Raw genomic sequence first — 15572 nt, 5'->3', positions numbered from 1 at the left:
TGGTTGGGGCTGTGAGCAGCCTGCTGTGGTTGGGGATGTCCCTGCTGGCTGCAGGGGTTGGACTGGATGAGCTCTGAAGCTCCCTTCCCACTCAACCCAGTCTGGGATTCTATGGTCAATGCACAGCAAGCTGGGCTGAGCCCTTCCACACCTCATCACCACTGGCAATGCTGTTGGCACACTCAGCCTGGTCCCAGCCACACCATGGCTGCCCCTGCTCACCAGCCGCTCATCTTTTAAGCCAGTGGCCAAGAAGGCCAATGGGATCCTGGGGGGCATTAAGAGTGTGTCCAGCAGATCCAGGGAGGTTCTCCTCCCCCTGGTGAGAACTCATCTTGAGTGTTGTGTTCAGTTCTGGGCTGCCCAGTTCAGGTGGGACAGGGATCTCCTGGAGAGGGTCCAGCAGAGAGCTGCAGGGATGCTGAAGGGACTGCAGCACTGCCTGGGGAGGAGAGGCTGAGAGCCCTGGGGCTGTTCAGTCTGGAGAGGAGAAGCCTGAGAGGGGATTTAATCAATGTTTGTAAATATTTGAGGGCTGGGGTTCAGGAGGCAGGGGCCAGGCTCTGCTCAGCTGCACCCTGGGAGAGGCCAAGGGGCAATGGATGGAAACTCCAGCCCAGGAGGTGCTCAACAGGAGGAGGAACTTCTTCCCTGTGAGGGTCCCAGAGCCCTGGAACAGGCTGCCCAGAGAGGTTGTGGAGTCTCCTTCTCTGGAGCCTTCCCAGCCCTGTCTGGATGTGTTCTGTGTGACCTGTGCTGGATTCTGTGCTCCTGCTCTGGCAGGGGGCTTGGACTCCATGATCTCTTTGGGTCCCTTCCAACCCCTGAGAGCCTGTGCTCACCTGGGGGAGGTCACACAGGAGCAGGCCCAGGTGGGGTTTGAGTGCCTCCAGAGAAGGAGGCTCCACAACCTCTTTTCTTCTCTTCACTTTTCATTTGAAGCAGAAAAGGAGAGGGAAGGCAGAGTTTGTGCTTTAGTCTTTTGGGGGACCTTTTTTTTCCTGCTGTTGTTGTTGCTGAGAAGAAACCAAGGCAGATTGCCCTTCCAGCTGGGAAAAGGAAGCATTTGCTTTATTTGCCTTTGCTAGAGAGCCTTTTCTTTGAATTTCCTAACCACCTTTTGTTGTTCTCTAATCAGTGAGGGGAGGAAACCAAAAAGGTGACACTTAATACATAGCAAAGTGTTGCTAAACAGAAGCTATCCACAGCTGGGATTTGGCTTCTCTGAGCTGAAAAGGCTTTTCCCACGTTGCTCATTGGATCAGGGCTCATTGGCCCTCACACCTTCCAGCCAAACCTCTTCCTTTGAATATCCACAGGAAGAGAAGGTGACCCAGAGAGCCACAGAGTTGTCAGGGCTGGAAGGGACCTCAAGGCTCAGCCAGTTCCAAGCCCCCTGCCATGGGCAGGGACACCTCACACTGCAGCAGGTTGCTCACAGCCACATCCAGCCTGGCTGCAAACACCTCCAGGCAGGAGGCTTCCACCACCTCCCTGGGCAACCTGTGCCAGGCTCTCACCACCCTCCTGGGGAACAACTTCGTCCTCACATCCAATCTCAATCTCCCCACTTCTGGTTTTGCTCCATCCCCCCCAGACCTATCACTCCCTGACACCCTCAAAGTCCCTCCCCAGCTTTCTTGGGAGCAGCCTGGCAGGCAGAGGGGCACAGGGTGTGTGTCAGGGACTGCTCCTGTCTCAACAGGTCAAGAAACAGCCTGATGCAGTGACAGGGATCCTGCTACCCCCTCCAGGTGCCAGTGGGTGACATCTCCTACTGCTCTGACACCAGCCCTGGGGTCTCCATGGTGTCCCTGCAGCTCCACACTCTGATGAAAGGAGTTTCACCCAAATCAGCATCTCTGAGTGTGTCACTGCAGCTGCACATGGTTGGTGTGTCCCTGCAGTGACAAGTGGCTCCTGGGTGGTGCCCAAGGCACCCTTTGTGCCAGGCTTCATTCCTCATGGTCTGCCATGAGGGAGGGCAGGCAGCATCTCCATCCAGCATGGCCACAGAGGGCAGATGTGGTCCTGCTGGAGCACTCTGAACTGCTCCAAACTGGGGCTGAAGCTCTTCCCATACTCAGTCATAGAATCATAGAACAGTCAGGGTTGGAAGGGACCTCAAGGCTCAGCCAGTTCCAACCCCCTGCCATGGGCAGGGACACCTCACACCACAGCAGGTTGCTCACAGCCACATCCAGCCTGGCTGCAAACACCTCCAGGCAGGAGGCTGCCACCACCTCCCTGGGCAACCTGTGCCAGGCTCTCACCACCCTCCTGGGGAACAACTTCTTCCTCACATCCAATCTCGATCTCCCCATTTCTAGTTTTGCTCCATCCCCCCCAGTCCTATCACTCCCTGACACCCTCTAAAGTCCCTCCCCAGCTTTCTTGTAGCCCACTTCAGATACTGGAAGGCCACAAGAAGGTCTCCTGGGAGCCTTCTCTCCTCCAGAGTGAATAGCCCCAACCCTCAGACACTGAAACATTCCCAAGTGCCTTTTGCTATCCCAGAGTACTTTTGACAGCTCCATCTGCAAAGCCTGCAGCCCCAAAGAGGCAGAAGAGGTTTCCAAGTCAGCAATGACTCCAAGGAGCCAGCTGCTGAGCAGAAACCTGCTGACCTCAAGGAGTCATCCTTCATCCCACCTTTCATGGACCTTGCCTGTGGCCCAGGTGCTGCTAGGGATGCAGCTCTCATCCTCACTCCAATTGCTCTGCAAAGGAACACAGCAAAGAGCAAGGGATCTGTTTAGTGTCTTTGGAAGCTGCTCGGATGAGAGGATCAAGGGAACCATCAGCAAGCTTGCAGATGACTCCAAACTGGGTGGCAGTGCTGATCTGCTCGAGGGTAGTAAGGCTGTGCAGAGAGATCTGGACAGGTAAAATCCATGGGCTGAGGTCAGTGGAATGAAGTTTAACAAGGCCAAGTCACAACAACCCCAAGCAACTCTGCAGGCTCTGGGTAGAGAGGCTGGAAAGCAGCCCAGTGGAAATGGATCTGGGGGTGCTGGTGGATGGATGGCTGAACGTGAACCAGCAGTGCACCCAGGTGGCCAAAAAGGCCAAAGGCATCCTGGTCTGGATCTAAACCAGTGTGGCCAGCAGCACTAGGGGAGGCATGGTGCCCTGCTACTGGTCACTGGTGAGGCCACAGCTTGGGTACTGTGTTCAGTTCTGGGTGCCACAGGATAGGAAAGACACTGAGGGGCTGGAGGGTGTCCAGAGAAGAGCAACGAGGATGGTGAGGGGTTTGGAGGGCTTCATACAAGGGGAGAAGAGAAGGCTAATGGGAGAAGAGAAGAATAAAGGGAGAAGGATAAAGGAAGAAGAAAAGGCTGGGAGGAGAAGAGAAGACTAAGGGGAAAAGAGAAGGCTAAGGGGAGAAGAGAAGGCTAAGGGGAGAAGGATAAAGGGAGATGAGAAGGCTAAGAGAAGAGAAGGCTAAGGGGAGAAGAGAAGGCTAAGAGAAGAGAAGGCTAAGGGGAGAAGAGAAGGCTAAGGGGAGAAGAGAAGGCTAAGAGAAGAGAAGGCTAAGGGGAGAAGAGAAGGCTAAGAGAAGAGAAGGCTAAGGGGAGAAGAGAAGGCTAAGAGAAGAGAAGGCTAAGGGGAGAAGAGAAGGCTAAGGGGAGAAGAGAAGGCTAAGAGAAGAGAAGGCTAAGGGGAGAAGAGAAGGCTAAGAGAAGAGAAGGCTAAGGGGAGAAGAGAAGGCTAAGAGAAGAGAAGGCTAAGGGGAGAAGAGAAGGCTAAGGGGAGAAGAGAAGGCTAAGAGAAGAGAAGGCTAAGGGGAGAAGAGAAGGCTAAGAGAAGAGAAGGCTAAGGGGAGAAGAGAAGGCTAAGGGGAGAAGAGAAGGCTAAGGGGAGAAGGATAAAGGGAGATGAGAAGGCTAAGGGGAGATGAGAAGGCTAAGAGAAGAGAAGGCTAAGGGGAGAAGAGAAGGCTAAGGGGAGAAGGATAAAAGGAGAAGAGAAGGCTAAGAGGAGAACAGAAGGATAAAGGGAGAAGAAAAGGCTAAGGGGAGAAGAGAAGGATAAAAGGAGAAGAGAAGGCTAAGGGGAGAAGGATAAAGGGAGAAGGCTAAGGGGAGAAGGATGAAGGGAGAAGAAAAGGCTAAGGGGAGAAGAGGAGGCTAAGGGGAGAGCTTACTGCTCTCTAGAGCTACCTGAAAGGAGGCTGCAGTGAGGAGGGTGAAGTAACTAGCTGGAGGCCAAGAATAAATAGGCTGAGGTTGTGCCAGGGGAGGTTTAGACTGGACATTAGGAAAAATGTCTTTCCTGAGAGAGGGCTGAGAGGTTGGGACAGGCTGCCCAGGGAGGTGGTGGAGTTGCCATCCTTTGAGGTGTTCAGCAAGCTGCAGATGTGGTGCTTCAGGACATGGTTTGGTGGAGATGGTGGTTTGGTTATGGTTGGATTTGATGATCTTCAAAGCCTTTTCCACCCTTAATGATTGTATTGGCCTCCTGGAAGGGAAGGGCACGCACAGGTCTCACCTTGCACACCCAGGTCCTGCCAGTTTCTCTTCTCAATCCCCTGAATAGGATAGGAATAGGAATAGGAATAGGAATAGGAATAGGAATAGGAATAGGAATAGGAATAGGAATAGGAATAGGAATAGGAATAGGAATAGGAATAGGAAAAGCCAACCCCACCATGGCCACTAAACCCTGGCCCCAAGTGCCATGGCCACAGGGTTCTTGAACACCTCCAGGGCTGGGGACTCCACCACCTCCCTGGGCAGCCTCTGCCAATCCTTGACCACTCTTGCAGCAGAGACATTTTCCCTTCTCTCCAATTCAAACCAACCACAAATTTGGATTTTCTGGGCTTGCCTTTGGGCTCCTCAGCTCCTCAGCATTTGCCCCTCTCAGGCCCCAGTTAAGACCTTGTTTACCCAGCACTGAATAGAAGAGAATAGGAATAGGAATAAGAAGAGGAAGAGGAATAGGAAGAGGAATAGGAATAGGAATAGGAATAGGAATAACCAGGTCGGAAGAGACCTCAGAGATCATCAAGTGCAACCTATCACCCAACAGCATCTGATCAACTAAACCATGGCACCAAGTGCCTCATCCAGGCTCTTCCTAAACACCTCCAGGGATGGGGACTCCACCACCTCCCTGGGCAGCACATACCTGGCTACAACCTCCCTTCAGGGAGTTGGAGAGAGCAAGAAGGTCTCCCCTGAGCCTCCTCTTTGCCAGGCTAAGCAACCCCAGCTCCCTCAGCCTCTCCTCACAGGGCTGTGCTCCAGACCCCTCCCCAGCCTTGTTGCCCTTCTCTGGACACCTTCCAGCATCTCAACATCTTTCCTAACCTGAGGGGCCCAGAACTGGACACAGGACTCAAGGTGTGGCCTAACCAGTGCTGAGCACAGGGCAGGATGAGCTCCCTGCTCCTGCTGGCCACACTGTTCTGCTCTCCTCACGGAGATGTGGAGGCTCCTCCTGTGTCTTCTGCCTGCAAAAGGATTTACTGCACTCAGAAGCTCTGTGCTTGAAATAAATCAACATTTACTATTTTACAGTGACTTCAGAAGTCCTTTGAACAGCATTTTACAGCTCAGCAGAGGCATGGGAACAGACTTGGTGAGGCTGTACATATGTACACAGATGACCTAAAAGAACCTCAGACTTCTTTCACTTCCAGAGAGAAGCAGAGGTCAACATTTGCACCAGGACTACAAGTCCCCTAGAGGTTGTGCTTGTTCTTCCTCTCTCAGCTGGAAGTCCTCTTCTCTAGCATCTCTGTGAGGCCAGCTGAAAGCAAAGAGGTCTTTGTGAACAGTGGCAGGGACGTGATGGGAGATCAAGAGCACAAAGAGCAAGGTTTTGAGGGGAGAAGGGACCCTCTGAAAGCACTGAACCAACGACCCAGCTGCTCAACTTGAGCAGGGGCACACAAACCTCTCATGCACACAGAGTCACAGAAGGAGCAATCCAAATCAGCTTCTGACCCACTGGGCTTTAAAATCCACTGGACTTGAAAGGCTGGAGTGCAGAAGGGCAGAGCAGCAAGGCTCCCACCCTGCCCCACAGGCACCCTGTGAGAGTGGCAGAGCCCCACCACGGGCTGGCAGAGTCCTGGGAGCTGTTCCATGCATGCAGGGGAAGAGATGGATGCTCCTGGAGCTGGTGCATGGCTGGGCAAGGTGGGCTCTTGCTGGGAGTCCAAGCTGGCTTTGCATCCAGGGCACCTGGCAGTGTCCAAGTGATGCTCCTCACCCCAGGAGGGTCTTTGTTGGAGTCCACAAGGCAACACCATCCTTGGGATGGTTTATTCAAGTAGAGTGAAGCACAGAGGCCTCAGAAGCAGGCTCACATCTCAGTCTGGCTCCTCTCAAGCCACTGGCAGAAGAGGCCTCCATTGCTGCTGAGGACACCAAAGAGCCAACAGCACCTGCTTAACCCCAAGATGTTCACCACTGGGCCCAGACAGTGCTGTCCTCAAACAACAGAGGCAGCAGGAGCAGAAAGCAGGGCTAGGATCAGAGTTGGTGGCACAGGAGGGGATCCCTCAAAGACTTCCAGGAGGGATGTGGAGGAACCCAGCAGATAAACCTAAGCCACAACTGAAGTCCCCAGGAGCCCTGGCCCTTTCCTGGCAGGTTTCACCTCAGGTGACACTGCCCCTGTGCCACCAGCCCTTGGGAACACAGCCCAACCTTCTTCCAGCTCATGCTGAGAGGGGAGCAGGCCTTGTTGGCTGGAGGATCAAGGGACCCACACTGAACTGACCACACTGTGGCTGACCCCTGCAGCCCCCCCAGCAGTATGTGGGATCCCTTCCAGGTGTTTCTAGGGATCCCAGGTCCTCAGCATCAAGATCCTTGTGGCCTGCAGCGTGTTCTTCTGCCTGTTATCATTAGTGCAACCTACTGAGGGACAGTTTGAGGGCTGTGAAACCAGCCAAGGCTTTGCCAGCCTCACTTCTTTTTGACCATGGGGGCAGAGTAGCTCTAAAGCCCCCCAGATATTGCACTTTTCTGTACCTACAGCCTGGCACAGAAGAGCAGGGTGGAAAGGCTCTTAGCAGGGGAGGGAAGGTCTGAAATCCTGTCTTTGCTCCCAAGTGTCAGTAGTGTTTCTGGTGCTGGGTCCTTCTCTAGCAAAGCTGCCTCTTCAGGTGAGCTTATGGCGAGTCTAGTGGTTTCCATGGTGCTTCCCTTCCTCCTGGGAGAGTGGTTCCTGCCACATTTCAAGCCTCTAGTGAAGATTCAGCCCCTGGGATGTCTCTAGCATAGAGTGCTGGGGAGCAGGCCATGAGAACATTGGGCTGAACAAGAGTGAATCTCTTGTGTGGGCCCTGGAATGCTGCAGACACTGGAAGCTCACCCCCTGCAGGAACACAGGTGGGCATGCCAAGCTGTCCATGCCAAGCTGCCCATGCCAAGCTGCCCATGCCCTGGCCTATTGCACTCAGTTCTCTGGAAGACAAGCAGCAGTCTACAACCCCTGCTGAGGTCTTTCTGGGCCTCAGCTGGGCTGCTCTGCTCTGCACTGCTGCTCTGCAAGACACCCAACCCAAAGGAGCCCTCCAAAAAGCCTGTCCCCATCCCCTGAGAACTGCCCTGAGCATCCTTGCCCCATGATGGGTGAAATACCACCAGGACATTGCTGGGGTGATCTGCAAATCCACAGGCACTGAAGGCCACCTACCACCACTCAGCCAAGGCCAAAGTGCCCCCCACCAACTCCCCCCAGGTCCCACTGGCCGTGCCACGACTGTCAGACACAGCCACAGCACCACCACTGCTGGCAGGGAAGCAGCACTGCCCTCACCTTGCCTTCTCCATCCAGCTGTTGGCAGTCTGCTCAGCCAGGTGGAGATCTCAAGGAAACCACTTCCCTCCCATTTCTGAGGAAGGACACCCTGAGAGACACCAGAGCACGACACAGATGTCCCTATCCCCCAAGCATGGGCTAAGCCCAGACCAGGAGCAGCTTGGTCACCAGGCTAAGGCTTTGGCTGCAGGAGGTCTTGGACTCCAGGCCAAAGGAGGAGAGCCAGGCTCCTCTGCCTGAGCCTGGGCTGCTGTTGGATGAGCCTGGTCTGAAAGGACACAGGGCTCTTCTATGGCAGTGCTCCACTGAAGGTAGCAATGGGCAAACACTGGAGAGAATCAAACTCAGAGGGGTCCTGGGGAGGCAAAGAGGACCCTCTCGGTTCCAAGAGATCGCTGTCCTGGGGTCTGCAGCACACAGAGACCTCACACCTGCAGGGGAACAAAAAGAAACTGATATAAGCAGGGGTGGGGCTGGGAATCCTGGTCCTCAGGTGCAGCCAGGCAGGAATCAGTGCTGGCTTTAACAGGACTGGAGTATGAGAGCTGAGGGCTCAGGTCTTGAAGCTGGCTCAAACTGGGACCCAGAGCACAGGAGTCACACAGAATCACAGGATGTTAGGGGCTGGAAGAGACCTCAAAAGCTCATCCAGTCCAACCCCCTGCCAGAGCAGGAGCACCTAGAGCAGGTCTCACAGGAACACATCCAGGTGGGGTTTGAATATCTCCAGGGAAGGAGACTCCACAACCCCCCTGGGCAGCCTGCTCCAGGGCTCTGGCACCCTCACAGGGAAATCATTCTTCTTCCTGTTTCCATGGCACTTCCTCTGCCTCAGCTTCCACCACTGCCCCTTGTGCTGGCATTGGGCATCCCCCAGCAGAGCCTGGCTCCAGCCTCTGGGCACTGCACATCTTCATCAGCATGAATGAGGCCACCTCTCAGGCTGCTCCTCTCCAAGCTGCAGAGCCCTCAGCTGCCTCAGGCTCTCCCCACTGCAGCTCCTACCTGGTGACACTCTGCAGGATCTTCTGCTCGTCCTGGTCCAGGCACACGGCGAAGGAGGACTGGACACCAATGATCTGCACCTTGTCTACTTTTATCTGGGACACACTGATCTGCTGATAGAGAAGAGCCTGAGTGAGGGAGCTGCTGGGCTCACTGCCTTTCCCTGGGGGAGAAGGGGAGCAGGAGAGCTGAGCGCTCCCCAGGCAGGCCTGGGGGCCCAACAGCAAAGAGATCCCCAAGGAGTTATCCTCTCCTGCTCTGCTTCCTGCCCAGCTGAGCTGGGCTGACCTCCTGCCACCAAATGGCAAAGCCCCAGGAGCTGAGTTACCTGATTGAAACTTTTCTTGGATTTGGAGTTCTGCCTCTTGACCACCTCTGTCATGGTCAGGTTGAGACATTCTGTCTTGGAGGCTGTAACAGAAGAAAACTGTTAGCACCTGGGCTCACAGCTACCCCCAGATCATCTCCAGAGGTCCCTTCCAACCCCCACCCATTCTGGGAGGCTTCTGCACCACTTGCTGGGAACCCAAGTGGTCCTCTCCAGCCCTCAAAACATCCCAAAGCCAGTGGCTCTCAGCAGGATCCCACTGCTGGGGGAAATGCAGAGCAGTTCCAGCTGCCCTTCCCTCACGTGGAAAGAAAGCAGAGACACAGAGGAGAGGCAGCAGCAAAGGACATTTCAGTGTTTTTAGGACCTAAACAGGAGCAAAAGAACTTTGCTCTATCATCATGAGGAAATTCCAGCCCTTCCAGCATGGCCTTTCCTGCAGTCCCCCTCGAGGTGTTGTTCCGTGCCTGGAACCACAGTGACATCCTGTGGTCACACTGCTGAACGTGGAACCCAGAGGAGTCAATCAAGGGAGGGCTGGGCTGGGAAGGAAGGACATCCTTGAAGAAGTTTCTCTCCATTGTGGAGCTGAGGACACCCCTGAAGCACATCCACAGTGCTGGCAGCACAAGTGGGGATCCTGAAACTAGCTTAGCTGAAGGGGGCTCCAAGAAAGCTGGGGAGGGACTTTTGAGGGTGTCAGAGAGTGATAGGACTGGGGGGGATGGAGCAAAACTAGAAATGGGGAGATTGAGATTGGCTGTGAGGAAGAAGTTGTTCCCCAGGAGGGTGGTGAGAGCCTGGCACAGGTTGCCCAGGAAGGTGGTGGAAGCCTCCTGCCTGGAGGTGTTTGCAGCCAGGCTGGATGTGACTGTGAGCAACCTGCTGCAGTGTGAGGTGTCCCTGCCCATGGCAGGGGGGTTGGGACTGGCTGAGCCTTGAGGTCCCTTCCAACCCTGACAATTCTGTGATCCTGGAGCTGCAGGAAGGAAGCCACCAGGCTGAAGTGAGAGGCTGCTGAAAGCTGGCTGCAAGGCACAGCTGCTGTGGACAGCAGGACAAGCACCCCCTTCTCCTCTGCTCCTGCTTTGTTTACCACCAGCTTTACCTGCCTCTCCTTCCCCTTATTCAACAACTGCTCTGGAAAGAACCAGTCTCCAGTGGTCATCCTGCTGCTTGAATCCATCCCAGCCCCATCCCTAATGGACATCCCATTTTCCTGGCTGGAAGCTTCAAGAGAGAGGGACATCCAACACCCTTTGTCCCTGATATGGTGCTAAGGACAGCTAAGGGCCTCAGTAAGCCCCAGGGGGCAGCAGACACCTTCCATGTATCTCCTACACTTACACATCCACCCTGTGCTCCAGCTAGAAGATCACAGCATCACAGAAACATTCAGGTTGGAAAAGCCCCTCAGGGTCACCAAGTCCAACCCAGAGCCCTGCTCTGCAAGGGTCACCCCTAAACCACAGCCCCAAGCACCACATCCAAAACACCTTGAAACACCTCCAGGCTTGGGGACTACACCACCTCCCTGGGCAGCACATTCCAACCCCTGACCACTCTTGATGGGAAAAATGTTTCCTACTGTCCAGTCTAAACCTCCCCAGTGGCAGATTGAGGCTGTTCCCTCTTGATCTATCACCACCTGTGAGAAGAGACCGGCACCAACCTCTCCACAACCTCCTTTCAGGTAGCTGTAGACAGCCAGGAGGTCTCCCCTCAGCCTCCTCTGTTTCACACTAACCATCCCCAGCTCCTTCAGTTGCTCCTCATCAGATTTATTCTCCAGGCCCTTCCCAGCTTCCTTGCCCTGCTCTGCCCTGGCTCCAGCCCCTCCACATCTCTCTGGTACTGAGGTGCCCAAAATTGAGCACAAGATCCACACTGTCCTCTCACTCCACCAGTGCCTCCCATTGCTCCCTGAGCAGAGCCCCAGGGACCAGCTGTACCCACCTAGCTCTTCATACTTCTTGCAGGCCTTGCTCAGGTTCACAGAGGTGCAGACCTTCTCCACATCATTCCAGTGACTTCTTCCACTGACAGCTGTCTGCAAAGCCCAACCAAAATACAAGGAAATGAAAGAATCATTCAGGCAGGAGCAGACCAAATCATCCAGTCCATCCAGCAACCCAGCACTGCCAGGGCACCACCAGCCCATGGCCCTCAGCACCACATTGACACAGCTTTGAAACCCCTCCAGGGATGGGGACTCCACCACTGCCCTGGGCAGCCTGGGCCAGGCTGTGACAACCATTCTGGGGAAGTAATTGTTCCTCATGTCCAACCTACACCTCCCCTGGTGCAAGTCCACCAGTGTCAAGACTGTACACATGCCATCTGTGGAAGCTGGCTGCACGTTGCCTGGGCTGAAGAGGAGTGGAAAGCCACCCAAGGTTAGCTGGAGCTCAGCACCACAGCAATGTGTTGGCTGGAAAAGCCCTTGAAGATCATTGAGTCCAACCAAGCCTGCTGCTAGTTCCTGTTCCTCAGCACCACATCTCTGCCTCTTTTAAACACCTCCAGGGATGGGCATTCATAGAAGTTTTTAGGGTTGGAAAAGCCCTCTAAGATCATTGAGTCAAACCTTAAACCCAACACCACCAGGGCCACTAAACCCTGGCCCCAAGTGCCATGGCCACAGGGTTCTTGAACAGCTCCAGGGCTGGGGACTCCACCACCTCCCTGGGCAGCCTCTGCCAGTCCCTGACCACTCCTGCAGCAAAGACATTTTTCCTCCTCTCCAATTCAAACCTCCCACGAATTTGGATTTTCTGGGCTGCCTTTGGGCTCCTCAGCTCCTCAGCATTTGCCCCTCTCAGCCCCCAGTTAAGACCTTGTTTGCTCAGCACTGAATAGAAGGGAATAGGAATAGGAATAGGAATAGGAATAGGAATAGGAATAGGAATAGGAATAGGAATAGGAATAGGAATAGGAATAGGATTAACCAGGTTGGAAGAGACCTCAGAGATCATCAAGTCCAACCTATCACCCAACACCATCTGATCAACTAAACCATGGCACCAAGTGCCTCATCCAGGCTCTTCCTAAGCACCTCCAGGGATGGGGACTCCACCACCTCCCTGGGCAGCACATCCCAATGGCCAATCTCTCTTGCTGGGAAGAATTTCTTCCTACCATCCAGCCTAAACCTCCCCTGGCACAGCTTGAGACTGTGTCCTCTTGTTCTGGTGCTGGCTGCCTGGGAGAAGAGACCAACCCCCACCTGGCTCCAGCCTCCCTTCAGGCAGTTGGAGAGAGCAAGAAGGCCTCCCCTGAGCCTCCTCTTCTCCAGGCTAAGCAACCCCAGCTCCCTCAGCCTCTCCTCACAGGGCTGTGCTCCAGACCCCTCCCCAGCTTTCTTGCCCTTCTCTGGACACCTTCCAGCAGCTCAACCTCCTTCCTAAGCTGAGGAGCCCAGAACTGGACACAGGACTCAAGGTGTGGCCTAAGCAGTGCTGAGCACAGGGCAGGATGAGCTCCCTGCTCCTGCTGGCCACACTGTTCCTGATGCAGGCCAGGATGAAGTGATTTTCTGCTCCCTTTCTCTTTGTGCCAGTCCTGTGTGCTCACCTTGCTGTAGGCAATCTGTAGTGTGAGTGGGATTGCTTCTCTGTCCCCATCTATGCCCAGCCTCTTGCTGCCTGGACCTGCATAAAACAAGGAGCAAATGTGACTCAGAGCTCTTTTCATCCCCTTCCTCCTGCTGGCTCCTGACCCTGCAGCAGGCTCAGCACCTACAGAGAGGGAGGAGGAGAAAAGCTGGTTTGGGGAACACAGCGGTGGAGCACTAAATAGAGAGGGGGAAAAGAAAAAGGTGACTTGAAAAAGCTGCCTGAACATGATCAGTGCAGCTGAGGAATCCCACATCCCAACACAAAGCCCAAGAAGCAGCCCTAAGGGACTGAAAGCAGTGCTGGCTGTGCTGGTGCAGAGGGCTCAGTGCCCCAGGGGACACACAGAGCACCCAAAGGCTGCTCTGCCAACACAGCTCATGCTCTGCCAGCCACACTTAGACCCACACTAAATCAGCCTTGAAATCTTAGAATCATGGAATGCTTTGGGTTGGAAGAGACCTTCAAGATCTAGTTCCAACCCCTCTGCCCTGGCCACCTCCCAACAGCCCAGGGTGCTAAAAGGCCTCATCCAACCTGGCTCTGAACACCTCCAGGGATGAGGCATCCACAGCCTCCCTGGGACTAGATGACCTTTAAAGGTGCCTTCCAACCAAACCATTCTGTGATTCTATGATCTCCATGCCCAGCAGTTTGCAGACCTCCCACACACCCCCCAAGGCTGTGGGTGCAGGAGCAGCTACAGACCTGATGCCTTGATGGCTCGAGTGGCTGCAGAGTGGCCCAGCTCCAGGGAATGGATGAAGACTTCAGTCATCTTTTCTCCCCCAATGAAGGTGAGCTGCCAGGGGAAGAAGAGTGAAGACAGTGGTGAGGAGACTCTGCCTGGACATGTTCCTGTGCAGCCTGCTCTGGGTGACCCTGCTTTAGGTAGTGGGGTTGGACTGGATGATCCTCAGAGGTCCTGCCAACCCTCATCACATGAAATGAATCTCATGATGAGCCCAACAGCAAGGTCTGGGCATTGCTTTGGACAACACAAATCATAGAATCAATGAGGTTGGAAAAGACCTCAGAGATCATCCAGTCCAACCTGTCACCCAACACCTCCTGACTACTAAACCATGGCTCCCAGTGCCACATCCAATCCCCTCTTGAACACCTCCAGGGATGGGGACTCCACCACCTCCCTGGGCAGCACATCCCAATGGCCAATGACTCTTTCTGGGAAGAACTTTCTCCTCACCTCCAGCCTAAACCTCCCCTGGTGCAGCTTGAGACTGTGTCCTCTTGTCCTGGTGCTGGCTGCCTGGGAGAAGAGACCAACCCCCACCTGGCTACAACCTCCCTTCAGGGAGTTGGAGAGAGCAAGAAGGTCTCCCCTGAGCCTGCTCTTCTCCAGGCTAAGCAACCCCAGCTCCCTCAGCCTCTCCTCACAGGGCTGTGCTCCAGACCCCTCCCCAGCCTCATTGCCCTTCTCTGGACACCTTCAAGTCTCTCAATGTCCTTCTTAACCTGAGGGGCCCAGAACTGGACACAGGACTCAAGGTGTGGCCTAACCAATGCTGAGCACAGAGGAAGAATAACCTCTTGTCCTGCTGGCCACACTATTCCTGATGCACCTGGGCACAATGCAGGCTCATGTTCAGCTGCTGTCCACCAGCACCCCCAGGTCCCTCTCTGCCTGGCTGCTCTCAGCCACTCTGACCCCAGCCTGTAGCTCTGCCTGGGGTTGTTGTGGCCAAAGTGCAGCCCCTGGCACTTGGACTTGTTGAATACCATCCTGTTGGACTCTGCCCATCTGTCCAGCCTGGTAAGGTCCCTCTGTAGAGCTCTCCTAGCCTCTAACAGACAGCAGCAACTCTGCTCTCCACAGCCCCACTAGAGCCAGTCCCACCTCTCAGCATGGCAGCAGCCACAGCAGCCCTGGATCCAACCTTCCCACCAGCTCTGCCTCCTGCATACAGCTAGGGGTATTAAAAAGTCTTCCTGGAGGGGCTTGGCACTGGAGGGACTTCCAGTGATGTGAGCAACCTGTCAACACTGCCAGGAGCCACTTTGTGTGACAGAGGCAGGGATTTGGATGGAGAACTGCTGGTGTGACTGAAGGTCTGGGCATGACCTGCACGATCTCAGTCTTTGAGCACCCAGGGAAGAGGAGGAGACCAAGCACTGCCTCACCAGCTCGTGCTGGCTTCACAGGCAGGTCCTGAGCTGGTGGCACAGGCAGAAGTCCCCCAGTTTCACCCCTACCAAGCAAAGGCTGAGCCCCCCTTTGCCTACCTCTGCCTGGTAGAGCTGGAGCAGGACGGGGCGCGTGGCGAAGCGGCAGTAGTAGAGGATCATGTCCGCCAGGATGGGCAGCTGCTCCTGGCAGGCCTCCTGGGGCTCAGCCTCGGGCTTGGCTGACTGTGGGGAAGAGAATAAAGTAGAGTAGAGTAGAGTGGAGTGGAGTGGAGTGGAGTGGAGTGGAGTGGAGTGGAGTGGAGTGGAGTGGAATGGAATGGAATAGAATAGAATAGAATAGAATAGAATAGAATAGAATAGAATAGAATAGAATAGAATAGAATAGAATAGAATAGAATAGAACAGAACAAACCAGGTTGGAAGAGACCTTCAAGATCATCATGTCCAACCCATCAACCAATCCACCCCACCTAATCAACTAACCCATGGCACCAAGCACCCCATCAAGTCTCCTCCTGAACACCTCCAGGGATGGTGACTCCACCACCTCCCCGGGCAGCACATCCCAATGGCCAATCACTCTCTGTGTAGAACTTCTTCCTAACATCTCAACCTAAACCTCCCCTGGCACACCTTCAGACTGTGTCCTCTTGTTCTGGTGCTGCTTGCCTGGGAGAAGAGACCAACCCCCA

The 15572-nt window shown here is 54.6% G+C and overlaps 1 protein-coding gene across 4 annotated transcripts in view; it reads right to left on the bottom strand.

The window, feature by feature from the left end:
- Positions 1-5501: 5501 nt before the first annotated feature.
- PIK3R5 (phosphoinositide-3-kinase regulatory subunit 5) overlaps positions 5502-15572 on the bottom strand; it is an 81122-nt gene continuing 71051 nt past the window's right edge. For 3 of the 4 annotated variants that reach the window (XM_068151607.1, XM_068151609.1, XM_068151611.1), the window contains 7 exons: positions 14977-15102; positions 13441-13534; positions 12692-12768; positions 11075-11168; positions 9119-9201; positions 8791-8903; positions 5502-8216 (listed from right to left, as the gene is read on the bottom strand). In XM_068151607.1, the coding sequence (XP_068007708.1) occupies positions 8075-8216; positions 8791-8903; positions 9119-9201; positions 11075-11168; positions 12692-12768; positions 13441-13534; positions 14977-15102 (729 nt within the window). In that variant the 3' untranslated portion in view covers positions 5502-8074. The remainder of the gene's footprint in view (positions 8217-8790; positions 8904-9118; positions 9202-11074; positions 11169-12691; positions 12769-13440; positions 13535-14976; positions 15103-15572) is intronic. The other variant, XM_068151610.1, reaches the window with a different exon arrangement.

Source organism: Melanerpes formicivorus, unplaced genomic scaffold (genome assembly GCF_026170545.1).
Source record: "Melanerpes formicivorus ecotype bairdi unplaced genomic scaffold, bMelFor1.0.p_v2 SCAF_21, whole genome shotgun sequence".
Taxonomy (NCBI): Eukaryota; Metazoa; Chordata; class Aves; order Piciformes; family Picidae; genus Melanerpes; species Melanerpes formicivorus.
Note: the sequence above shows the minus strand (reverse complement) of the source record. Positions and strands in the feature narration are given on the sequence as shown.